Here is a 27,362-nt window from a genome sequence, read left to right as displayed (position 1 = left end):
AGGAGTAAAACTGGGCTTGCCAGAAGTAAACATGGCGGCTGGTTAGTAACTGAAGGGAGGATGTTTGTCCCCTTTCTTCCGCCGTAGAAAGCATGGAGGCGTCCTAACAGCGTGCGGAGTAAATAGAGGAGCCCCCAGTCCGTACACAGGGGATAGTGAGGAGGGAGAGCCAGAGGTGTCGTGTACAGCGAGGTGGCGGGGAGAAGAGCATCCATTATGGATCATAGAGCAGCTGAAGGACACACCTCAGAAATGACTTCTGTTTTCCCATAATAAACTCCTCTATAGGCTGGAGACCCAGAGATCCTCTACTCTGCTGGTCTGTTAGAGCCATAGAGATCATACCTTATCCTGGTGACCTCCAGACCCAGACCATTACCTTACCCTGGTGACCTCCAGACCCAGACCATTACCTTACCCTGGTGACCTCCAGACCCTGACCTTTACCTTACCCTGGTGACCTCCAGACCCTGACTATTACCTTACCCTGGTGACCTCCAGACCCAGACCATTACCTTACCCTGGTGACCTCCAGACCCTGACCATTACCTTACCCTGGTGACCTCCAGACCCTGACTATTAACTTACCCTGGTGACGCGAAGGACCCACAGACTACTCTGCCCCCTGGTGACCCCAGAGATCCACCACTCTACTGATCTGCTAGATCAAGGGATCCTACAACTTGGCAAACCCGAAAAAAAAGACCCCCTTGACCTTACCCCGGTGACTCAGGGATCCCCTACTATACTGATCTGCCAGACCTAGAGATCCTACAACCTAAGGAACCCAAAAGCGGAGACCCCTTGACCTTTCTCTGGCGACTCAGGGATCCACTACTGATCTGCTGGACCCAGAGATCCTTCAACCTCGGAAACCCAAAACAGAGCCCCCTGAGACCTTATTCTGGTAATCTGCAGACCCAGAGATCCTCTACTCTGCTGGACTGTCAGAGCCATAGAGATCATACAACCTGAGGAACCTTCAGACTCAGATCGTTACCTTGCCCTGGTGACTCAGGTCCCCTACTATACTGATCTGCCAGACCCAGAAATCCTACAACCTAAGGAACCCAAAAACAAAGACCCCTCAACCATTCTCTGGAGACCCAGGGATCACCTACTATACTGATCTGCCAGACCCAGGGATCCAACAACCTAAGGAATATAAAAGCGGAGACCCCTTGACCTTTCTCTGGTGACCCAGGGATCCACTACTCTACTGATCTGCTAGACCCAGAGATCCTACAACCTAGGAAACCTAAAAAAGAGACCCCTTGACCTTATTCTGGTAACCCGCAGACCCAGATATGCTCTCTTCTGCTGGACTGTCAGAGCCATAGGGATCCTACTACAACCTGAGGAACCTCCAGACTCAGATAATTAACTTACCCTGGTTACCTAAAGACCCAGAGACCACCCCCGTCTGGTGACCCACAGACCCAGAGATCTACTACTCTGCTGATCTGCCTGAATCAGGGATCCTACAACCTAAGGAACCCAAAAGTGTAGACCCCTCAACCTTTCTCTGTTGACCTGTAGACCCAGGGATCCACTACTCCACAGATCTGCTGGATTTAGATATCCTACAACATAGGAAACCCAAAACAGAGACCCCCTCAACCTTACCCTGGTGACCCAGAGACCCCCTACAATACTGATCTTCCAGACCCAGGGTGCCCGCAACCTAAGGAACCAAAAACAGAGACCCTTCAACCGTACCCTGGTCACCCAGGGATCCCTTTCTGTACTGATCTGCCAGACCTAGGAATTCTACAATCTAAGGAACTAAAAACAGAGACCCCCTCAACCTCACTTTGGTGACCAAGAGATCCACTGATCTGGCTAGATCTAGGGATCCTGTAACCTAGGAAGTTCAAAACAGGGACCCCTTAACCTTACTCTGGTGACCTAGAGACCCAGGGATCCCCCACTATACTGATCTGCCAGACCCAGGGATCATACAATCTAACAAACCCAAAACAGAGACCCTTTAACCTTACCCTGGTGATCCTCAGAGCCACTACTGATCTGGGGATCCTACAAGCTAGAAAACCCAAAACAGAAATCCCTCAACTTTAACCTGGTGACTCAGAAACCACCCCTGTCTGACCCAAAGACACAGGGATTCCCTATAATACTGATCTGTCAAATCCAGAGATCCTACAGCCTACCTCTAAACCCAGACCATTACCTTACCCTGGTTACCTTCAGACCTAAATACCCCCAATTCTGTTGAGACTACGTACCCAGAGACCACCCCATATCGAAACCCACAGACTAAGGGAACCTCTACTCTGCTGATCTGCCGAATCCAGAGATCTTCAAGATCGCAGAATTTTCTAGGAATCCTATTCATCTCGGGTGACTGTTCGATGTACAGATCCTTCTAATCTGGTGATGTCTCAGACAGAGGCCCTCCTCGGCTAGCTGAACATTCAGAACCAGAATCCCTCTAGATTCTGGTGAACTCCGGACCCTGTGGACATCTTCAGTCTGGTGATTCCTTGGACTTCGGTCTTTTTTAGATGTGAGGAGCACCCGACTCAGGATTTTTATTTATTTTGATGACCCTCCTGACACAGGTGTCTTCTTAAGCCCGGTGAACTGCATTTTGCCAGGTGAGAGTCAAAGTCCTGAGAACCCATCAAGTCCACAACCCCAGTAGCTGTCTTCAACTTGGAGAACTTTCAAACATGGAGGTCCATTATTAATTTGTTGAAACCCACTTTAGTTGCATCAACATGGAAATGGAATCTTCTACAAGCAGTCAACAGAACCAGAGTGACCCCTGCAGTGTGGTGAACCCGAAGACTCCTTCCAATTCCCACAACCAACAAACTCTGCCCCCTAGTGGGCCTTTCTTCCACTGGAAACTCCAAGCTTCCCTCAAAACGGACCTCAGTAAGAAAGGCAGTGTGGACAAAGACATTGAGGAGATCGTGCGGCATATTAACCTCCAGGACTGTTACTTCACCACCAGCTCCTGCTCTGGCAGGATTATCATCATTGAGGAGGTGAGAGTTCAGTGACACGACCTTGAGGGATATCTGTGATCGATTCCTGTTTATCATTAATACAATGCAGCAAAGTTACTGCAGCCTCCTAAATGTCCTAATACACGCACCTCTATTCTTGCTTGAATGGCAACAGCATTATTTAAAGTTTACATATAAAACATAATTGAATAGTTATTGCTTTGCATTTTCTTTAACCACTTCAGCCCCAGACCATTTGGCTGCCAAATGACTAGGCCACTTTTTGCGATTCGGCACTACGTCGCTTTAACTGACAATTGTGCGACGTAGCTCCCAAACAAAATTGGCGTCCCTTTTTTTTGCCCACAAATAAAGCTTTCTTTTTGGTGGTATTTGATCACCTCTGCGGGTTTTATTTTTTGCGCTATAAACAAAAATAGAGCGACAATTTTGAAAAAAAAAAGCAATATTTTTTACTTTTTGCTATAATAAATATTCCCAATTATTAAAAAAAAAAAAAAAAAAATGTTCTCAGTTTAGGCTGATATGTATTTTACATATTTTTGGTGAAATAAATCGCAATAAGCTTATATTGATTGGTTTGCGGAAAAGTTGTAGAGTCTACAAAATAGAGGATAGTTTTATGGTATTATTATTATTATTATTTTTATTATTAAAATTTATACATATATATATATATATATATATATATATATATATATATATATATATATATATATATATATATATATATATATATATATATATATATATATATATATATTAGGGATGCACCGATTATCGGCGGCCGATACATATCGGCCGAAAATAGCATTTTTGGGTCCCTGCCGAAACACAGTAAAAATTGCCGATAATAAAGTTTTGGGTTGTACCATTTCGTTTACAAGAGGGGGGGTTCTTATGTACACGCAGACCGCCAGACACACACTCTGGCCGCCAGACCTGTACATAGCGTGAGCAGCGGCATTGGCACTGTACAAATTGTGTGCCGACTGCCGATCGCGCTCCACCGGAGTCCTCCTAGCTCCTATTTCCTGATTTTTGGACTCCCCCCTACTCTTTGGACTCTCTTGGTATAGTCCAGCAGCGTGAGCCGCGTGACGTCACGGCCGGAGGCGAGGGAGGACTCAGAGCGCGCAGGGAGCTGTGTCGGAGCCTGTGAGCCTGTAATCACACTGCATGCCTAGGAGGAACCTAGCAGTGTACTAAAAGTAAGCAGCACAAAACCTTTAACCGTTAACTAACTGAGGAACTGAGGTGCCATTTTTTTCACAGTAACACAGTGAGGCTGCAATTGATATTTTTTTTGGTAGTCAGATAAGGCAAGCATGGCTCAATAACATACAAACGTTTAACGTTTGTGTGTTATTGAGCCATGCTTTCCTTATCTGACTACCAAAAAAAACATTAATTGCAGCCTCACTGTGCCATCACACGTCACCACTGTGCCATCACACGTCACCACTGTGCCCATCAAACGCAGCCACTGTGCCATCACACGCAGCCACTATGCCACTGCCAACACACGTCACCACTGTGCCCATCAAACGCAGCCACTGTGCCATCACATGCAGCCACTATGCCACTGCCAACACACGTCACCACTGTGCCCATCAAACGCAGCCACTGTGCCATCACATGCAGCCACTGTGCCATCACATGCAGCCACTGTGCCAACACACGTCGCCACTGTGCCCATCAAACGTAGCCACTGTGCCATCAAACACAGCCACTGTAACCATCTATTATTGCCACTGCCAGTTTGCCCCATCAATTGCCACCACTGTGCCCATCAAACGCAGCCACTGTGCCATCACACGCAGCCACTATGCCACTGCCAACACACGTCGCCACTGTGCCCATCAAACGCAGCCACTGTAACCATCAATTATTATTGCCACATCGATTGCCACCAAAAAATTGAAATAGGGGGAAAACAAAGAAAATTCATTTTCGGTTTCGGTTTCGGACTGAATTTTTTTTTTTATTTCGGTTTCGTTTCAGTTCTGAAATTTCCATTTCGGTGCATCCCTAATATATATATATATATATATATATATATATATATATATATATATATATATATATATATATATTAGGGCTGCAACTAACGATTATTTTCATAATCGATTAGTTGGCCGATTTATTGTTTTGATTAATCGGATAACAGCCTTAAAAAAAATTAATTTTTTTGGGCCGATTACAAAACATAAATTGCCGCAAAAACACATTACATGCTTTTCTGCAGCTTCTCCATTGAAGTATATTGAACCAAAAAAACAAACAAAGTGGCACCGTTTTGCGTTAAAAACTCCTTGCCCTTTCCAAATACGCAGCAGCTGAAAAAAAAATCATGGATATGAACGTGTCCCATAGGAAGACATGTAAATGAACTGTAGTGTGTTTCTGCAAAAAGCACCAAAAAACAGAGGTGTGACCCAGGCCTGAGATGTTTAAGTAATAATGGGGTTAAAAAAAAAAAAAATAAGTACAAAAAGAGCAAATAATCGCTACTGTAAGGGGTTAATTTTTTTAAGATGGGACAGTGAAAGTAATATTTACAGTAGCGATTTGCTTTTTTGTACTATAAAAAGGGCTAATTTTTGTTTTTTTAACCCCATTATGTTACTGGCCGATTAATCGATTATGAAAATTGTAATCGATTAATTTCATAATCGATTAGTTGTCGATTAATCCATTAGTTGTTTCGGCCCTAATATATATATATATATCAGGGGTCGACAATATCCAGGTCGCATTGGCGACAAGAAATTGTGACCTGGCGCCCGCGGTGGCCGGTAATTGAGGCCTCGGCTTTGCGGCCTCAATTACCAGCGATCGCGCGGCGGGGGAGGTGGGGGCGCACGGAGGCAAAGGATCCTGTGTCTCCGTGTGCCCCAACCTCCCCCGCCGCGTGATCGCGGCAGCTTTGTGGCCTTGTGAAGTCCCAAGCTCTTCGAAAGCTTCTGTGAGCTGGTGCCATCTGGTGGTGGCCGTTGGCATTGCAGCAATTCTAATGTAATTTTTCACTATTTTCACTGCCATCTCCTTCCCTCTAATTAGAACCCCCAAACATTATATATATTTTGTATCCCAACACCCTAGAGAATAAAATGGCGATCGTTGCAATACTTTCTGTAACGCCGTATTTGCACAGCGGTCTTACAAGCGCACTTTTTTGGGAAAAAGTTACACTTTTTTAAATAAAAAAACAAGACAACAGTAAAGTTATCCCCATTTTTTTTTTTATATTGTGAAAGATAATGTTACGCCGAGTAAATTCATACCCAACATGTCACGCTTCAAAATTGCGTCCGCTCGTTGAATGCCGACAAACTTTTACCCTTTAAAATCTTCATAGGCGACGTTTAAAAAAAATCTACAGGTTGCATGTTTTGAGTTACAGAGGAGGTCTAGAGCTAGAATTATTGCTCTCGCTCTACCAATAGCGGCGATACCTCACATGTGTGGTTTGAACACCGTTTACATATGCGGGCGCTGCTCACGTATGTGTTCGCTTCTGTGCGCAAGCTCGCCGGGACGGGGTGCGTTTTCTGGCTCCTAACTTTTTTAGCTGGCTCCTAGATTCCAAGCAAATTTGTCAACCCCTGGGCTAGATCTTTAGATTCAGAGATCCTACAGCCCTGGGAACCTCTGCACCCCGACCCTTACCTTACCCTGGTCACCTGCATCTCTTTCAAATGATTTCTTTTGCAAATCCCAGCTTTGTAATATTTCATTAAAAAACATACTTTACAATTTTATATATTTAATTAAACTCGGTTGTTGTTGCTAATGCTTCACTACGTAGTCTTCAAGGAGCACACCAACAGAACGACTTGTCTATCAATCGCATGACATTGATTTTTGCTATGACCCTAATGCTAAATATAGGTGCCGCTCAGGTGAGAGGTGAAGCCCAGGCTAAAGCGCTATGAGGGAGCACATGCAGGCTGCAGGAGTGTCGGGAAGAGGATCCGTGAGCCGCTTATCAGAAAGCAGACACGTGTGGGGAAGTGAAAGGCCTAGGCATCTGACCAGGCCACACCCCAACACTTTTTGCTCCTCCCCCTCGGAGCTTACTCATGGGGAACATTGATTTTTTGCTATCTGCACTCTGCTGCTGGCATTGAAATGATAGATGTACTCTAGAATAAAATTGGCAGTAAGACTTTCATGGTGCCTTGACAGTCTGCGTATGCCTAAAATTTCTCTTTTCTGATGAAGTATTTTTACACATTATCTTCTCTTTCCTCTCAGAATTCTGATCTCTCCATAGTGCAGAAGGAGAACTGCTCGTGGCTTTTTGTGACCCATGACCTCTGTAGCATAGATGATGTGGTGAGTACATGCAAAGCACATTTATTTATTGCTGATCAGAAGAGAAAATGTGTTAGGCTGCTTTCACACTGAGGCGCTATTGCGCTAAAAATAGCGCCTGCAATGCGCCCTGAAAGAGCCTCTCCATTCTATCCAGTGTGAAAGCCTGAGGACTTTCACACTGGAGCATTGTGCTGGCAGGAGGGTAAAAAAACTCCTGTCAGCCGCATCTGTGAGGCACTGTAGGAGCGATTATAATTACCGCTCCTACAGCGATTCTGCCCATTGAAATCAATGGGGTAGTGCCTGAAAAGCTGCATTTTTGTGGGTGGTTTTAACCCCTTTACAGCCGCCTACGGGGGTTAAAATCACTGCGCTATCACCCGCAAAAACGAGGTAAAAACGACGGTATAGCGGCGCTATATCGCCAGCGCTTCAGTGTGAAAATAGCCTTAAATGCAGCAAATAGCCCAATACAGGAAATCTGAAAATTATCCCTTGTAGTGGGGCTTCACCTGCACTACATGGGTTAACAGCTCATTTATTCTAGTGGAGAGTTAAAATACTTTAACTGACCTGATCCTCCACCCCCCTGGAAAACGGCGTTCCCCTATGATCAGACAGTGGACTGTTCCTCTGCGTCATTACGTCCAGTGGAGGGCTGTTGACCCTGCACTGGTCTTGATAACGTCAGGACTTTAGAGTCAGACCACCAGAGCATTAATTTTTTATCTCTCCTAGACTTAATTTTCAAGTTTAGCAGAGCTGAGCTTTTAAAAGGTAAATGTGCCCCAAACTATTATCTTAGTCCTTGGTAGATCCTGAAGACCTTCTCAGGTTATCTGATATCTGTCACAGCTGAGGGTTTCCATACATTGCTAAAAGCTTATGTTTCCCAGGTCCTGAATACAGTCCTAATTCCTGGTCGGTCATGTCGCTATGTGCGGGTTGTCCTCAGTCCCTGAGCTGGCAGCACTGCTGAGATTCAGGTCAATGACAGATGTGTCTCCATACATTGATGCTTCTTTAGAGATGTGTCTCCATACATTGGTGGTCAGTGTATAGATGTGTCTCCATACATTGGTGGCCAGTCAAAGATGTGCCCCTTTACATTGGTTGTCTGTGAAAGGAATGCCATGTTACATTACTCAATTCCTGAGTGGTGGTGCGTCCATAGAGGGCGCAGGAGCGCCACCCCCTCTCTCTCTCCTGCACCGCCACTGAATACAATGCATGAATCTATATATTGTTGCTGCCGCCAACTATTCAGATGGCCGGACCCCTGGTGTTCGCCGGCCATCTGAAATACGGCAGCTGGTTGGCTTTGGAAGTGCCTATCGGAGCCAGCGGCTCTGATAGGCTTTCCGATTACAGCCTGCGGGCTGTAATCGGCTTCCAAATAGTTAACCAGGGAACGCACGGGGGGTGCGTTCCCTGGCTAACACTGACAGGCGTCTCAGCCAATCAGGTTCACCAGTTCTGGTTACCGGTAACCTGATTGGCTGAAGCGCAATCCAGGGCGGAAGACATCGAGGGACCGTGGAAGCAGGATGGCTGACCCCAGAAAGGTAAGTGCCGGGCAGGGGGGCAATCTGGCAGCATTTTACAGGGCACAGTGGCGACAATTGCTGGGCATAGTGGCTGCGTTTGATGGCACAGTGGCTGCGTTTGATGGCACAGTGGCTGCGTTTGATGGCATGGCACAGTGGTGACAATTGATGGGCACATTGGTGACAATGGGCACAGTGGCTGCGTTTGATAGCTTTGGCACAGTGGCGACAATTGTTGGCACAGTGGCTGCATTTGATGGCATGGCACAGTGGCTGCATTTGATGGCATGGCACAGTGGCGACAATTGATGGCATGGCACAGTGGCGACAATTGATGGCATGGCACAGTGGCTGCGTTTGATGGGCACAGTGGCTGCGTTTGATGGGCACAGTGGCTGCGTTTGATGGGCACAGTGAGGCTGCAATTGTGGTTTTTGTTTTGTTTTTTTCTCGTTTGTTTGCGCCCCCCCCCAAAAATTTTGAGCACCAGCCGATCCTCAGAGGAACCTTTTGAAGGAACCTTGTCTAAGACTGGCTGCCCTTTCCCACTCTAAAATTAAGAAACATGTTTTAGTTTTGTTTGTATTACCATTGTGTAGATTTCCTGGCACGGTGACCACATGCCAGGATGTGAGAAAATCTAACCAGACACACAGACTGAAAATGAATCCAGACAGATATATTTCTTTGTCCCCCAAGATTAGTCCATAGCTAAGTCATCCTTTCCTATTATACTATTTTGTTCCCATCGATGTCTCTAGGTTACAGCCGTCCAGAAAGCCTCGGGCGACGCGGTACTGAAATTCGAACCCTTCGTTATGCACGTCCAGTGTCGCACATTAGAGGACGCACAACTTCTGGTAAGATTTTTGGGCCTGTTTAACTCGTATTGACCATCAATGTGTGTGTGTGTGTCTGTCTGTATGTGTGTGTATGTGTGTGTGTGTATATATATATATAATATATATATATATATATATATATATATATACACATACATACATACACACACACACACACACACACACACACACACACATATATATATATATATATATATATATATATATATATATATATATATATATATATATATATATATATATATATATACATATACCGGTTGTACACATATATGCAGCCTCTCATGGGGTGGAATTTAGCGATGAGGCTGCATATATGCGAACCCCACGTATACATGTTGCTGTGCTGAGTGTGCACTCCCTGCACAGTAATCATCATATGAACAGAATGCCTGCCTCCCAGCATTTAGAACCTCTTAACACCTTTTTCACATTGAGGCATGGAGTTGCGGTGACGGTATAGCCGTGCTATTTGTAGCGCATCTATACCGTCGTATTTACCGCGATATTCGGGCGCTAGCGGTGAGGTTTTAACCCCCGCTAGTGGCCGAAGAAGGGTTAATCGCGGGCGGTATTACCGCGCTTTCCCATTGATTTTAATGGGAAGGCGCGGTATAGGAGCGGTGAACACACCGCTCCTATACCGCGGTAAAGATGCGGCTAGCAGGACTTTTGGAGCGCTCCTGCTAGCGCACCGCTTCAATGTGAAAGCCTTCGGGCTTTCACATTGAACACTACAGGGCAGGTTTTTTCATGCGGTATAGCAGCGCTATTTTTAGCGCTGTACTGCATGAAAAACGCCTCAATGTGAAAGGGGCCTAAAAGGCTGGGAGGTGGCGGTGGGAAGGGGTTAAAGTGGTTGTAAACCCTCACATATACCCAGTGAAGGGACTGGCCTCAGGTGATACACAGAAGTGAATCAAATTCTCGTACATATAGTTGTACCCGTTTATCCACAGCTCTCTCTCCTCTACAGCCATTCTAACTGCAGAATTTTCACATCATTTATTAGCTTCAGAAGGCAGGGAGTGAGGATCTGATGTCACACACTGCACAGCATACAGCAGGGAGCTGAGTGTTATCTAAGACTTCTGTACATTTAAACATATTTTATTTTTACACTTTTTTTTTTTTATCCTTGTTATTGCTTTCACAAGGAGTGTAAACATTCCTTGTGACAGTAATAGGGAGTGACAGGTACTCTTTATGAAGGGATCGGGGGTCTATAAGACCACAAACCCCTCCTCTGCACTTGAAAGTAATCGAAACGTCAAGATCGGCGTTATTGAATACTTTCTATTTTTTAAAACTGGCGCCTTTAAGATGCCAGTATTCCGGGAAGTGATGTCATGGCTTCCGGGTTACTAGATCTGAGATGAACAAAGCATCGGCAGCCGGCTGATGGCTCAGGTCTCCCGGTGGAATGGGAGAGCCCCGGCGAGCAGCGGGAGGCAGCGGGAGGGGGGGTTTTCCCCTCCCACTGCTTGTAATGCCGCGTACACACGGTCGTTTTATGTCTTGAAAAAAAATGACCGTGTGTGGGGGAAAACGTCGTTTTATGTCTTCTAAAAAACGACCAAAAAAAATTGAAGCATGCTTCAATTTTATGTGTCGTTTTTCAAAACGTCAACTTTTACTTCACAGAAATTGACCGTGTGTAGCAAAAACGTCGTTTAAAACAACGTTTTTTCATCCGTGCATGCCCAAAAGCTACTTATGAAGCGAGCTTCAATGGAAAAACGTGGTGGAACGTAACCTCGCTTTGCTAGAACATTGTGAGAAACACGATGGTGTGTAGGCAACTTCGTCTTTGAAAATTGAAGTTTCAAAAACGTTTTTTTTCATCACATAAAGTGATGGTGTGTATGCGGCATTAGAACAGCTGAGCGGCTGCTGAGCCGCATTGGTTGTTATTACAAGAAAGCCAACCGTCCGCTCTAAAAAACGGTACCGGGGTGATGCTTTCAGCTGCAAGCAATCACCCCAGTACAACCCCTTGAAGCAATATCTGTAATATCGGACAGTTTTGTGACCGACACTGATGCTTCAAAAAATTTGAAAATCAGCCGCACTGATAATCGGTCAATCCCCAGTATATAAAAAGGGTATACAACACACATGTAGCCAGATTCACAGAGAGCGGCGTATCTCTGTGCGGGCGTAGCGCATCTCATATGCGCTACGCCGACGTAACATAGAGAGGCAAGTACAGTATTCACAAAGCACTTGCTCCCTAAGTTACGTCGGCGTAGCGTAAATGGGCCGGCGTAAGCCCGCCTAATTCAAATTATGAAGGTAGTGGGCATGTTGTATTCAAATTAGCCGTGACCCCATGTAAATGAATTCCCGTTCGAACGGAGCATGCGCGCACATGCTCAGAATCACGTCGAATTTACGCCCTAAGATACGACGGCTCAATGGCAACGACGTGACCGTAACCTACTCCCAGCCCCATTCACGTACGACTTACGTAAAATCCGACGGCTGTTCCGTCGTCCATACCTTTGCATTGGCTGCGCCACCTATAGAGGTGTTTTATCTTTACGCCAGACGTAAGCCTTACGTAAACGGTGTAGCTTACTGCGACGGCATACGTACGTTCGTGAATCGGCGTATCTTGCTCATTTACATATTAGACGCGTAAATCAACGGAAGCGCCCCTAGCGGCCAGCGTAAATATGCACCCAAGATACGATGGCGTAGGAGACTTACGTTGGTCGTATCTTGGCAAAATTCAGGCGTATCTCATTTTAAGAATGAGCGCATAGATACGACGGCGCACATTTGGACTTTCGACGGCGTATCGGTAGACCTGAATCCAGCTAATGGTGTATATTCCTCTTGCACACTATGCTGGAATCAATGCTTCAGTTAACATGGTGCTGCAATGACTCCAGACTTGCCATAGTGTAGAAGAGGTGCCACCAGCAAACCCACACGTGTCTGCGCATGAATATGATATTGTGTGAAGATGGCGGGCGGTGTAGGAGCAGAGCAGCACAGATCACATCTGGCTGCCAAGAAGACAACTCTGGACAAAATGGACTAGTAAGAATGTTTGTTTTTTTATTTTTATGTAGGGTTGTGATTATAGCTCAGTGGGGTAAAGTTCCCCTTTAAAGTGACCCCCTTCTTTGCCCATTTGTGGGCATTTTGGTTCGGCCTCCTAGTAAAAGATTTCTTCAAGTGGACCTTTTTTTATTCCTTTTTTTTTTTTTATCTTGTCTAGGCCTCAGGCATTTTGCTTAAGGCAGGGATCTGAAAACTACGGCCCTCCAGCTGTTGCGGAACTACACATCCATGAGGCATTGCAAGACTCTGACATTCACAGACATGACTAGGCATGATGGGAATTGTAGTTCCTGAACAACTGGAGGGCCGTAGTTTGAGGACCCCTGGCTTAAGGCGACAGGACGCTCAGATGTGAACAGAGGCCATTGAAATGGTCGTTGTATTTGGCTTGTTGAGCGTTTTAGAGCTTCAAGCAGAAATTCACACCGGTGTGAAGCTTAGGCTTCATTCACACCTGGGTGATTTGCATCCCAGGCAGAATCGTCACTGGACGCGTTTGCGATTATTTCTCAATGGCACCTCAAAAAATGTCCCTTTGTGACAAATCGTGGAAAAATCACGCAAACAAAATTGCGGGACGAATGGTGCCCAAAAGACATTCCAGAACTTCTATTGGGTGAAATGCATCCCGTGATTGTGTCGCGATTTATCATGCGACAATCGTGGCAAATTGCACCGCGTTTAGGGTGCCATTGAGATATAATGGCATCGCAAAAGCATCCCGCATTTTGCCACAATTCTGAATCGCGAGCAGGATCGTGGCGATCCTGCCCATGATTCAAATTGCCCAGGTGTGAATGGAGTCTAATGCCGCGTACAGACGATCAGACATTCCGACAAGAAAACGGTGGCTTTTTTTATGACGGACGTTGGCTTAAACTTGTGTTGCATACACACGGTCACACAAATGTTGTCGGAAATTCCGAACGTCAAGAACGCGGTGACTTACAACACTACGACATGCCGAGAAAAATGAAGTTCAATGATTCCGAGCATGCGTCAAATTTTTGTGCGTTGAATTGTGTACACAGGGTCGGAATTTCCAACTTTTGTTGGCGGAAAATTTGAGAACCAGCTCTCAAATTTTTGCTGTCGGAAAATTCTGACAGCAAATGTCCGATGGAGCCTACACACGGTCGGATTTTCCGACAACAAGCTCACTATGAAAATTTGTTGTCGGGCATTCTGACCGTGTGTACGCAACATTACTGTGAGGAGTAAGGACACAAAGGAGGCTTTCTGGATAAGGGTTTGTGTCGGTGGACAAATGTCATGTGCTTTTCACCTGCATATGAGATCAGTTTTAGCTGCTCCTGAGATGATTCACAGTTCATTAAAGTGGAGGTTCACCCAAAAAAATACATTTTTAACATTAGATTGAGGCTATTTAAGGGGAGCAGAAACGGGTATTTTTTTTAAAATCAATGCCGTACTTACCGTTTTCGAGATAGATGTTCTCCCGCCGCTTCCGGGTATGGGCTGTGGGACTGGGCGTTCCTATTTGATTGACAGCCTTCCGACGGTCGCATACAGCGCGTCACGAGTTTCTGAAAGTAGCCAAACGTCGGTGCGCAGGCGCCGTATAGAGCCGCACCGACGTTCGGCTTCTTTCGGCAACTGGTGACGCGCTGTATGCGACCGTCGGAAGGCTGTCAATCAACTAGGAACGCCCAGTCCCGAAGATCATACCCGGAAGCGGCGGGAGAACATCTATCTCGAAAACGGTAAGTACTGCATTGATTTTAAAAAAAATACCCGTTTCTGCTCCCCTTAAATAGCCTCAATCTTATGTTAAAAATATTTTTTTTGGGTGAACTCCCGCTTTAAGGTGCATTTACCTTCCTTCTGACCTGTAGCGGACCTCCCTCCAAGCTGCTTTTTCATTGACTAGTTTAGTAGAGAAGAAATTAGGCCTCCAATAGAGGTGACGGGGACATCTTGTGGTGTGTGTGCTTCCAGGCAGGACTTTTACTTTTAAACGTAAAAAAATGGCTGACGGGTTCACTTTAACACTTTGTTTCCTGTCTCCTTCAGCATAGTGTCGCCATAAACTCTGCATTCCGAAATTCTGGCATCACAGTAGGAAAGAAGGGGAAAATCATAATGGTGAGTATTTCTCCATGCTATGGAAATAAGTGCATATTTGTATGTAAACGTATTTTTATGTCTTTGTTTGATCTGTTTGTACCCAGTGTATAGGTCTTGCATAAGGAATTACAATGTTCACATCATTAAAAAGAAAATTGTACTGTTGACATACAAGTAAATGATTAACCACTTACTTACTGGGCACGTAAACCCCCCTCCTGCCAAATTTTCAGCTTTCAGTGCTGATGCACTTTGAATGACAATTGCGCGGTCATGCAACACTGTACCCAAATGAATGGAGCTTTCTTTTGGTGATATTTGATCACCTCTGCAGTGTTTATTTTTTATTAAAGTGGAGTTCCACCCATAAATATAACATTACATCAGTAGTTTTAAAAAAATGTCATTAGTACTTTTAAGAATTTTTTTTTTTTTTTTTAGATGCCTTCAAAGTGTTGTTGCTAGGCAGAATAGTTAATCTTCCCACTTCCTGCACCTAGGTGCTTAAGCTTCCTAACCTACACCGCACAGACTCCTGGGAATGTAGTGGGTGTAACTTTCTAGGAGTCTGTGCACTCCCCAGTCTCAAAGAATCATGTGACTTGGACAGCACAGGTGCTGAAACCTGATCTGACACTGCTTGTGCAGCACTGAGCATGTGCGAGATCTGCAAGGCTGAAATCCAGGAAGTCATACAGTCTGGCTTCATGATGCCCACACTTAAGATGGCCCCAGTCAATTTCTATTTTATAAAGTGTCTAAATGCTGTAACAACCTAACAAAACGGACCTTAGTTTACAGACTAACTTTACTAGAATACATTAAGCTTGTGTATTACAGGGGTATTTATATTTAAAAAGTGAAATTGTGGCCGGAACTCCGCTTTAAAAAAGAAAAAATGAAAAACGTTATTTATTTTTATTTTATATATTTAGTTATAACATTTTGCAAACAGGTAATTTTTCTTCTTCATTGATGTACGCTGATGAGGCTGCACTGATGGGCACCGATAAAGCGGCACTGGTGGGCACTGAGAGATGACACAGAGGTGGCACTGAAGGGCATTGATAGGTGGCATTGGTGGGCACTGATAGGCAGCACTGCTAGGTGGCACTGACACCACTGGGCATTGATAGGTGGCACTCGTAGGCATTGATAGGTGGCGCTGTGGGCACTGGCAGGCGGTAATGGTGGGCACAGATGAGGCAGATGTGCCTCTTCCTCTTCGGGACTGATGTGCCTTGCACATAAGCCAGCGATCTGCATTTTTTTCTCCTTGCGCTATCAGCATGAGGAGGGAAAAAAAAAACATTACCGAGCTTTTGTTTACATCACATGATCAGCTGTCATTGGCTGACAGATGATCACATGGTAAGGGGCCAGGATCTGAAGTGGTTAAAGTAGTACTAAAGCCAAACCTTTTATTTATTATTTTTGATAGAGCGGAGAGGGTTTAGAACCCCGTTCGGGTTTTTATTGCTGTCTGTGCCCTGGTTAGGGATATTTACCCTCCCTGTATGTCCTGGTGACCATTACTATCAAGAGTGAAAGAAAACCCCAAATTTTGTCACAAGAACAGGAATAGAAGAGAAATCTTCTGATGGGGACACTAATTCTGGTGACTTTGGAGGGATCTCCTTCTGACGGGGAAGTGAAGGGAAATCAACCCGGTGGCAAAAGTAAAACTGACAAAGATGGCAGAAAAACCAGACGGGGGCTACAACCTTACCTTATTTGGTTCTAAAGTATGGCCTTAGTTTTACTTTAAGGTGCTCTTCATACCTGGTTGTTCCAGTATAAGGACACATACAATGATGATGATTTCTAAGCAGCATGTACTTTGAGTGGAGCAAAATAGTTAGAGGGTAACCGTGGAAGGAAGGCTCCCCCGGCGGCACTGCAGAAGGAAGGCTCCCCCGGCGGCACTGCGGAAGGAAGGCGGCACTGCGAAAGGAAGGCTCCCCCGGCGGCACTGCGGAAGGAAGGCGGCACTGCGAAAGGAAGGCTCCCCCGGCGGCACTGCTGAAGGAAGGCTCCCCCGGCGGCACTGCGGAAGGAAGGCGGCACTGCGGAAGGAAGGCGGCACTGCGGAAGGAAGGCGGCACTGCGGAAGGAAGGCTCCCCCGGCGGCACTGCGGAAGGAAGGCTCCCCCGGCGGCGCTGCGGAAGGAAGGCTCCCCCGGCGGCGCTGCAGAAGGAAGGCTCCCCCGGCGGCACTGCGGAAGAAAGGCTCCCCCGGCGGCACTGTGCTGCTTTTGTAGAGGCATCTATCATGAGAAATAAGATTCAGCTGTAGCAAAGAGGAAATTGGTCCGGTTTTTATTTACCAGACTGCCTTAGGGTCCTTTCACACGTGCGGACCGTTTTTTAGATCAGTTTTTTATCATCAGTTGATCTGTTTTTTATCCGTTTTACATCCGTTTTTCATCCGTTTTTTTATTCATCCGTTTTTTCATCCATTTTTTAAAATTTTTGTTAGAACTTTATTTTTATTACATATTTTGATGAAAAACAGATGTTAGCGGATCGGATGTTAAACGGATCGTCCGCTAACATCCGTTTTTCGTCCGTTCCGTTTTTTTGACGGAAGAAAAATAGGGTTTTCTTCCGTTCAAAAAAACGGAGCTTAACGGAGACGGATGTTAACGGACGTTAGCGGATGCTCATCCGCTAACGTACGCTATCACATTGGAAAGCGTTGCAGTCCGTAAACGGACGTATGAAAAAACGGACGAACGGTCCGCACGTGTGAAAGGACCCTAACTGCTTCACAGCGCTGGATTAACTCTGTGTGGCAAGACTGGGCACAGATGATAGGAAATCTTATTCTCTACATTGTGGCATGGTTTACATCCACTTTAAGCCCATCTCACTCCCGCGCTGGTGCAGGCTGCCCAAGACTTTTCCTTCTCATTGGCTGAGACGGCAACCAGTGTTAATTTTGTCAACAAAGGTTTTTCCAGCAGTGGTATTTTTAGTGATCGAAAAGTACACCACATTTTCGTTCACTGCTGAAAACTATGACGAAAATCGTTTTTCATGAACGAACGAAAATGTGAGGCAGGGACGTTTTATCCTTGTGAACTAACTTCCAGTTTCAACGGAGCTCCGCCTACTCCCGCTCCCACCAAGCAAACGACTGTGCAGCCAGAAATACAGGCCGCCAAGTCCTGAAATGACCGACCAGAGACCAGAGCAGTACTGTGCATTACAGGCCTCCCGAGTCCCAAAGAGATTTCCACTCCCGCATCACAATGACGGCCGTCCAGAGCAGAGAGCACTCACTGTGATTGTGAACATTACACTGCAGACAGGAGGTAAGTATAACATGTTTGTTATTTTTTAGGAAAAAAAAAAACCAATACTTTACAATCACTTAAAGTTGGCTTTGAGACACATTTACCTGTTTTGAAGTCCATTTTTTTTATTGCTCCCTATTAATAATGACCAGACGGTGTGTTTCTGTATTTCTAGGCGGTACGGAGTACTCATTGTATGGAGGTGCCATTGAGTCACAAGGGGAAGTGTTTAGTGAGCAACGAATATATTGAATACTTGGTACAGACGGCAAACCGAAAAATGGAAGAGAACAGGACAAGAATCACCCGGTATGTGAAATCCCCATACTTTAGATTTTGGTAGGGCATTGCCATGCTGGACAGGGACATGCCAGTTCCTCTAATGGTTTTTAGCATAGCAAATTTGTTGTGTATCACATTTAGGGGTTGATTTACTAAAGGCAAATCCACTCTGCACTAGAAGTGCACTGAAAGTAGATATGAGGGGAAGCTCTGCTGATTTTATCATCCAATTAAATGCTGTTTTTTTTTTTTTTTTCTCGCATGTCCCCCTCGGATCTACAGCGACTGCACTTCCAAGTGCGCTTGTAGTGTAAAGTGGATTTGCCTTTTAGTAAATAATACTCTTAAAGCTGGTTCATACAGGGGCAGCGCGACTTGCCGAGCGACTCAGCAAGGCGATCTGCCCACGACTTCAGAAGCGACTTGCAAAATGACTTCTGTATTGAAGTCAATGCAAGTCGCCTTGAAGTCGTCCCAAAGTAGTACAGTGACCTTTTTCTAAGGAAAAAAAAGTGTGCACCTCTCTGCACTGCAAGAGTTAAATGCCGTTTGTCTGGGGCATCGGTGTTTCAAATTCTTGATATAGGGGGCCTCAATGTCCCTAAAGGACTGCACGTAATATTCAGTAATGTGCTACAAAGAGCTGTCAGAGACTGCAGACGTTGCAGCAGGAGGCGGTTCTGGGACTGCAGGCGTTGCAGCAGGCATGGGTTCCCCCAACAGGAGCATACCAGGCCCTTGGGTCTGCTATGGATTTTAAGGAGAACCCCCGTACGCTTACCAGACCCGTATCCGAGCAGCAGCCCGGCCGGTCAGGAAAGGGGGTGGGGACAAGCAAACGTGCACCCGGAGCATGATGGGACTGTGACTTCATAAGAGGCCTACATAAATCGGTGCGAGCCACGCACAAGGCATTACAGCGGGAGGAAGCGATGTGTCAACATCAAAGAAGAAGAAGGCGACAGAAGCCCGGGCACCCCCCCGGCAGAAGACGTCGAAGAAGCCCGGGAGGGGGGCCGCTGTAAAAGAGCTAAAGAAGAAAGCGCCCCCCCCCGGGGGAAGAGAACCAGACGGCGGTGAAGACCGGGACCCCCCCCCCCCCTGCAGAAGACATCGAAAAAGCAGGACCCCCTCGTAAAAGAGCTAAAGAAGAGAGGGGGGGCCCCAGGTGAATGGCTAGGGGAACGATGTACCCCATACTCATTCACCTAGGGTGGGAGGCTCCCGGATTCCGATAAGCTCCCCTCCCGCAGACCCCGACAACCAACGGCCAGGGTTGTCGGGAAGAGGCCCTGTCCTCATCAACATGGGGACAGGTGCTTTGGGGTGGGGGGGGGCACAGCGCGCCCCAAAGCACCTACCCCCCATGTTGAGGGCATGCGGCCTGGCACGGTTAAGGAGGGGGGGGGGCGGCGCTCGCTCGTCCCCACCCCTTTCCTGACCGGCCGGGCTGCTGCTCGGATACGGGTCTGGTATGGATTTTGGGGTGAACCCCACCCCGTTTTTCTTCGGCCTACGGGGGATCTCCTTAAAATCCATAGCAGGCCTGGTATGCTCCTGTAGGGGGAACCCATGCCGGTTTTTTTATTTGAAATTTGGCGTGGAGTTCCCCCTCAAGATTCATACCAGACACAGTGCTTGGTATTGGCAGGGATCCAAGTCGGATCCCCGTTCAATATCGTGCCGCGGCTTAACGCAACCGCAGCTAAAAGCACTGTACAAATGCAGCTAATCGCTGTGCCTGGAGTCTTGAATTCCAGCAAAACATAAACATGCTTTTAGCGGCGGCAAAACAGCCGTCCGTGTGAAAGGGGCCTAACACAATGGGTTAGATAACGAGGTAGGGCAGACTCATGGATACTCCCCTCTCCCAACACCTTTAGCAGACAACTATATAATTGGCATGTTAATTAACACAGCACAGCCCAGGTGACCAGACAGCCCGTCTCCGGAGGCCAATGTGATCAGCTCTTTCAATGTTAATGTATTGTTCAGAATTAACAACTAAGAATAGTCTTTGGGCAAATCCAAGAAAACAGTCTCTCAAAAATGTAACAAAAAGATTCATATAGCAATAACAAATAACAGGGTGAATGTGGCAGAAAATGTGCCTGCAGCCAGTGTCCGCGACAGAGCTATTTAGTGACCAGGGTCATATGCTTTGCAAAAAAAAAAAACTTTCCAAACATGAGTGGGACTGTGATCAGCAACGCTGGGGGCTGAACATCGAAAATGGAGTGGAACTTCACTTTAAAGCGGAGGTTCACCCTCAATCTGAACTTTATATCACTAGTAACTGTAGCCTTAGTACATGTATAAGCAATGTTTTTTTTTTTCTGTAGTTCAATGATTACCGTGATTCAGTTGATTTGATCTCTCTTCTGGGTCGTGGGCGTGTCGCTCCTAAACCCCCCCCCCCCCCGACGGCCCAGTGTGTCATGGGAGCTGGGCGCAATGTCTCCTGGGAGTTGTGTCGAGACTCCCAGGAGATGATGTTTATTCACAATAACACGATTCTCGCGTTATCTCGCGGGTCACGTGACTCGACAAGCGGGGCGTGTATTCACAACGGGGCATGTATCTGAAATGACGTCCCTGTTGTCATGGTGATGTGGAATTGTTGACGGCGCAGCTCGCCGTCAACACAGCGCATGCGCGAGATTACGCGGTGCATGATGGGAGCGTCGGATCATCGCATCCAGGAAGTCTTTGCTTGTGGGCTTCACAATGCCCACAAGCAAAATGGGAAAACGCCTGGATGTTTTTTTAAAAGTCCTTTACGACGCAAAACGAGGCAATCGGATTAGAAGCGGCTAGCAAGTGAGTGTCAAATTCATATATCTTTTACTATGCATTGCACACAAAAGTCAAAAAATCGTCAAAAAACCGCGGAACCTCCGCTTTAAGGGCCACATTTTAACTGTTTTGTTCTTTCTATTTCTGCAGATTCTTTAGCTGCCTCCATACGGCTCTACAGAAAAGGGACAGAAAGAGTGAGAAGGACCACAAGGAACAGACGGACAGCTCGGTGTACACTCGTAGGAGGAGAAGGCAGGAGGTGACTGAGATAACAGATGGCAGTCCTTGTGAAGCCCCGGGTGACCCCGAGACCTGCATCTCCTTCCTACATGATGCAGACTAAGGCAATGGACAGGAGACGCAACTACTGGATAATATTTCTCAATAAAGATTTCACCTAATCATCCAAACTTTTTACAAACCACTTGATCACTTGAAAGGCCCCTTTCACACGGACGGATAGAATGGTGTTTTTAGCTGCGGATTTTCTAGTTTTCTACCGCAGCTAAAAGCACACAATGCTTTCCTATGGCCCATTTCACACACAGCGTTTAGCTGCGATTTTGTTGCATGCGGTTTGGTGCGAATAGAAAAAATAGAATTGAATGCGTACAGGTGCGATTTAGCGCAGTTATATGCACCTAACCGCAGGTAATCGCAGTCTTGTGTCAACTGCGTATAGCAGCGTGAGAAAAAAATAAATAAAAAAAGAACAACAGGGAGCACATCATAATAAAAAATAATAAAAAGGGTTGCTATGGAAATGACTACCGCAGCTAAACGCGACCGCGTGTAATCGCAATGTACAAATGCAGCTAATCGCAGTGCCCAGAGCCTTGAATTTCACTGAAAATGTACATGCTTTTAATTGCGGCAAAACTGCCGTCCGTCTGAAAGGGGCCTAGGCCATGGATATACAGCGAGCGCTACTGGATCTCAGATACTTGTATGGACAAGCTCATCTGCTTTAGATGCTCCAACAGCCCGATCACAGGATAGAAGTGCCTTAAAGTATATGCAAACCCTCACCTTGTAAAACAACCCATTGAATTTAAAATAAAAAAAATTAAAGGCAAAACATTTGTGTATAGATATAAAAAAAAATATATATATATAAAAAGATTCCCCCCCCTTTTTTTTTTTATAAATGTTCTTAGCTAAAGCAGCTGGGAGAGGAGAAACAGCACAACCCTGATCATTGTATTAGTTCACGGCACAGCCAGAAAACTGACCACACTGTGCTCTCCTGCCTGGTGTGGGCAGGAGCGCCAGGGATTTCACACAAAAGAAGGAATACAAAGAGAACAGGATATTTTTTTTATACAAGTAGATGGTACAGTATATTCTTTAACCACTTGCCCACCAGCCATCGTCATTATACTTCGGCAGGTTGGCTCGTTCCCGTAAATCGACGTAGCTGTATGTCGGCTCTTATAAGAGTTATAGCAGGCACGTGCCCGCTGTACGGCGGGGGAGCCGATGCACGTGACCAGCGGCCACGATGTCTGCCGGCTACCCACGATCGCTCCATAGAGAGCCAGAATGGGGGGATCTGTCAATGTAAACAAACAGCCCCATTCTGATAGGGGAGAAGAGCGAGATCTGCTGTTCCTAGTGATCAGGAACAACGATCTCTCTCCTCCTCCTCCTCCTCCAGTCAGTCCCACCTCCCCCACAGTTAGAAACACCTCCCATGGAACACATTTAACCCCTTGATCACCACTGTTAACCCCTTCCCTGCCAGTACCATTTATACAGAAATCAGTGCATTTTTATAGTACTGATCGCTGTATAAACGTCAGTGGTCCCAAAAAAGTGTCCAATCTGTCCGCCGCTATTTCACAGTCCTGCTAAAAATCGCTGTTCACTGACATTCCAAGAAAATAAAAAAATGACATACATCTAGTGGTTAATCATACAAAGTGGGTAATGCCTCTGATGCCACTCATGCTGGTCAATGGTCATGTTCTATACAGAAGGTTTTGGCTCTGTACAGTACCTTGAAAAAGTATTCATACCCCTTGAAATGTTCCACATTTTGTCATGTTGCAACCAAAAACAAAAATTTATTTTATTGGGATTTTATGTGATAGACTAACACAAAGTGGCACATAATTGTCAAGTGTAAGGAAAATTATAAAAAAATGTTTTTTTTTTTTTTTTTTGTTTTTTTACAAATGTGAAAAGTGTAGTGTGCATTTGTATTCAGCCTCCTTTACTCTGATACCCCTAACTAAAATCTAGTGGAACCAATTGCCTTCAGAAGTCACCTAATTAGTAAATAGAGTCCACCTGTGTGTAATTTAATCTCAGTATACATACAGCAGTTTTGTGAAGCCCTCAGAGGTTTGTTAGAAAACCTTAGTGAACAAATGGCATCATGAAGGCCAAGGAACACACAAGACAGGTCAGGGATAAAGTTGTGGAGAAGTTTAAAGCAAGGTTAGGTTATAAATAAATATCCCAAGCTTTGAACATCTCACGGAGCTCTGTTCAGTCCATCATCTAACAATGGAAAGAGTATGGCACAACTGCAAACCTACCAAGACCTGGCCGGGCCAGGAGAGCATTCATCAGAGAAACAGCAACGCTCTGGAGGAGCTGCAGAGATCCACAGCTCAGGTGGGATTAGTTGTGCTCTCCACAAATCTGTCCTTTATGGAAGAGTGGCAAGAAGAAAGCCATTGTTGAAAGAAAGCCATAAGAAGTCCTGTTTGCAGTTTGTGAGAAGCCATGTGGGGGACACAGCAAACATGTGGAAGAAGGTGCTCTGGTCAGATGAGACCAAAATTAAACTTTTTGGCCTAAAAGAAAAGCTATATGTGTGGCGAAAAACTAACACTGCACAGCACTCTGAACACACCATCCCCACCGTGAAACATGGTGATGGCAGCATCATATTGTGGGGATGCTTTTCTTCAGCAGGGACAGGGAAGATGGATGGAGCCAAATACAGGGCAATCTTAGAAGAAAACCTGTTAGGCTCGATTCACACCTATGCATGTTGCTTTTGAGTGTTTTTGCAGTGCTTGCTGCGTGTTTTTACCGCGATTTGCGTTTTTTTTTTTTTGCCATCAATTTAAATTTTTTTACATTTCCTTTAACAACCAGCTATAAACAGGTTAAAAAAAAACGCAAATCGTGGTAAAAACGCAGTACTTGTTTTTTGGATGCGGGTCCATTGAATTCTATTACATGCAAAACGCTGCTTTTTGCAGGAAAAAAAGTCCCCGACCCTTTCCAAAAACGCAGAGGCACAAAAAAGCATTGATGTGAACATGTTCCATAGGAACCCATGTTAAAAAATTTCCCTGCTTTTCTGCAAAATGCACCAAAAAAAGCATTAGTGTGAATGGAGCCTAAGGCCCCATACATACGAGAGGATCCATCCGCTGAAAAATCTCAGCGGATCGGTTTCAGCGGATAGATCCCCTGGTGTGTATGTTCCAGCGGATATTTATCCGCGGATATTTCCGATTTCCAGCAGATAAAAATTTGTAGACATGCTTACAAATCTATCCGCTGGAATCGGAACCAGCAGGGCGATCCGGTGGTCTGTACAGACTCACCGGATCGATCCGTCCGAACCCATTCTTCGCATGCGTCGTAATGATTCGACGCATGCGTGGATATCCTTATATGACCACGTCGCCGCGTCATCATCGCGGCGACGGCGCGACACGTCACCGTGATGGGAATTCGGCGCGGATTTCAATCCGATGGTGTGTACACTCCATCGGATTAAAATCCGCAGAGGACCGTATCCGCGGATAAATCCTATCGTGTGTACCAGGCCTTAGAGTCTGCAAAAGACTTAAGACTGGGGCGGAGGTTCACCTTCCAGCAGGACAACGACCCAAAACATACAGCCAGAGCTACAATGGAATGTTTTCGATTAAAGCATATTCATGTGTTAGAATGGCCCAGTCACAGTCCAGACCTAAATCACATTGAGAATCTGTGGCAGGACTTGAAAAAAGTTCACAGACGCTTTCCATCCAATCTGACAGAGCTTGAGATATTTTGCAAAGAAGAAGAACGGGGAAAAATGTCCCTCTCTAGATGTGCAAAGCTGGTAGAGACATCCCCAAAAAGATTTGCAGCTGTAATTGCAGTGAAAGGCGGTTCTACAAAGTATTGACTTTATATTAAATTATATTTTTATCTTTTCATAAATCTTCCTTTTTACACTACACTTCATGATTGGTTCAGTAGTTTTGAGGGGAGTGTCTATTATCTTTGAAATTTCTTTCCTGGTTTGTATGATCTTGAATCCCTACATCTGTTAGAAAAAGTTGTTCTGTCCGAGGACTGTTTATGGTGCCTTTTGTCTTCTTGGCCCAAATGTACTATTTAACCACTTAAGGACCGGACCAATATGCTGCTACATGACCCAAGGGGTTTTACAATTTGGCGCTTTAACGGACAATTGCGCGACGTGGCTCCCAAACAAAATTGGCGTCCTTTTTTCCCCACAAATAGAGCTTTCTTTTTTTTTGCGCTATAAACAAAAATAGAGCGACAATTTTGAAAAAAATGCAATATTTTTTACTTTTTGTTATAATAAATATCCCCCAAAAACATATATAAAAAAAAATGTTTTCCTCAGTTTAGGCCGATACGTATTCTTCTACCTATTTTTGGTAAAAAAAATCGCAATAAGCGTTTATCGATTGGTTTGCGCGAAATGTATAGCGTTTACAAAATAGGGGATAGTTTTATTGCATTTTTATTAATTATTTTTTTTTACTACTAATGGCGACGATCAGCGATTTTTTTCGTGACTGCGACATTACGGCGGACACTTTGGACAATTTTGACACATTTTTGGGACCATTGTCATTTTCACAGCAAAAAATGCATTTAAAATGCATTGTTTATTGTGAAAATGACAATTGCAGTTTGGGAGTTAACCACAGGGGGCGCTGAAGGGGTTATTGTATGACCTCATGTGTGTTTACAACTGTAGGGGGGTGTGGCAGTAGGACTGACACGGGGAAGCCGTGTTTACATACGGCTCTCCCCGTTCTTCAGCTCCGGGGAGCAATCGTGGGACTCCAGCGGCGATCGGGTCCGTTATAGCTTCGACGCGGGCGCGCGCCCGTGACCCACAGCTGGGTACTAGCAAAGGACTTACCTGTACGTGCATGTGCCCAGCCGTGCCATTCTGCCAACGTAAATGTGCAGGAGGCGGTCCTTAAGTGGTTAAGCCGCACTCAATTCACATAGATGTGAACCCGGCCTTAGAGTATGCCAACTCCCTGGATGTCTCTGGGTAAGTACCAATACAGGAGCCTATTCATATAAAATAGGAGATCCTCAGGCTTCCCAAGAAGGCCCATTTGGATGGAGAGGGAGAAACGCCCAATAATATCACAATTGATGGAAAGGTTAACAATCTTTTATTGAAGATAATGGATATAGAAGTTGAGCTAATGTGTTTCTGGGGAATGTCTCCATCTTCAGGGCTTTAGGTACGTGTGAACAGAGGTGGGTAGATTCCGCAGGGGTTTCTTGTGAGAACAGATGTCGGCAATGACTGGTGCAGTGACAGCGACTCCAACTAATCACAAGAATCCCCAGTCACCCTTTTCCTGCCAAAAGCCAGGGTGTAAGGTATTTCTTCCCCAAGATCGCCCACATTCCTATATTGCAGCCCTCACCCCCTGCATAAAAATAATGCTAGGTTAAAGCAAATAAATATAATATACACAATTTTTTTTTTTAAATAGAAAGCGGCGCAGATTTTGCATTTTCATAGAAAGTCTGGTCTGGTCTCCTTCCATGTTCACAGTTACCTTGGATGAGTGAAAGAAGTACACTCCGGTGATGCTGGACTCCTTGGCCATGGTATCTCTGGGGTTTATTTCAATAGGTCCTCTGCAGCCGATAATCTGTTGTTAAGGAACATAGTACAGTTATGCCGGGTACACACGATCGGTCAAACCGATGAGAACGGTCTGATGGACCGTTTTCATCAGTTAACCGATGAAGCTGACTGATGGTCAGTCGCGCCTACACACCATTGGTTAAAAAAACAATCGTGTCAGAACGCGGTGACGTAAAACACAACGACGTGCTGAAAAAAACGAA

The 27,362-nt window shown here is 45.5% G+C and overlaps 1 protein-coding gene across 1 annotated transcript; it reads left to right on the top strand.

Annotated features, from left to right (window-relative positions):
* Positions 1–54: 54 nt before the first annotated feature.
* TYW3 (tRNA-yW synthesizing protein 3 homolog) lies at positions 55–21,679 on the top strand. The gene is made up of 6 exons (XM_040360692.1): positions 55–3,014; positions 7,257–7,337; positions 9,628–9,726; positions 14,836–14,907; positions 18,364–18,497; positions 21,417–21,679. Exons 1-6 carry the CDS (start codon positions 2,742–2,744, stop codon positions 21,610–21,612), a joined length of 855 nt encoding a protein of 284 aa, XP_040216626.1. The 5' UTR covers positions 55–2,741; the 3' UTR covers positions 21,613–21,679.
* The last annotated feature ends 5,683 nt before the right edge of the window (positions 21,680–27,362 follow it).

Source organism: Rana temporaria, chromosome 7 (assembly GCF_905171775.1).
Source record: "Rana temporaria chromosome 7, aRanTem1.1, whole genome shotgun sequence".
NCBI classification, from domain to species: Eukaryota; Metazoa; Chordata; class Amphibia; order Anura; family Ranidae; genus Rana; species Rana temporaria.
The sequence above is the reverse complement of the archived record's forward strand: the minus strand, read 5'-3'. Positions and strand labels throughout refer to the sequence as shown.

Excerpts from the sequence above, each read along its gene's own strand:
- TYW3 (XM_040360692.1), top strand. The coding sequence starts at position 2,742 with ATGGAAATGGAATCTTCTACAAGCAGTCAACAGAACCAGAGTGACCCC. Across the intron at positions 3,015-7,256 it reads GGATTATCATCATTGAGGAG|AATTCTGATCTCTCCATAGT; the intron begins GTGAGAGTTCAG and ends CTTTCCTCTCAG. Across the intron at positions 18,498-21,416 it reads AACAGGACAAGAATCACCCG|ATTCTTTAGCTGCCTCCATA; the intron begins GTATGTGAAATC and ends CTATTTCTGCAG.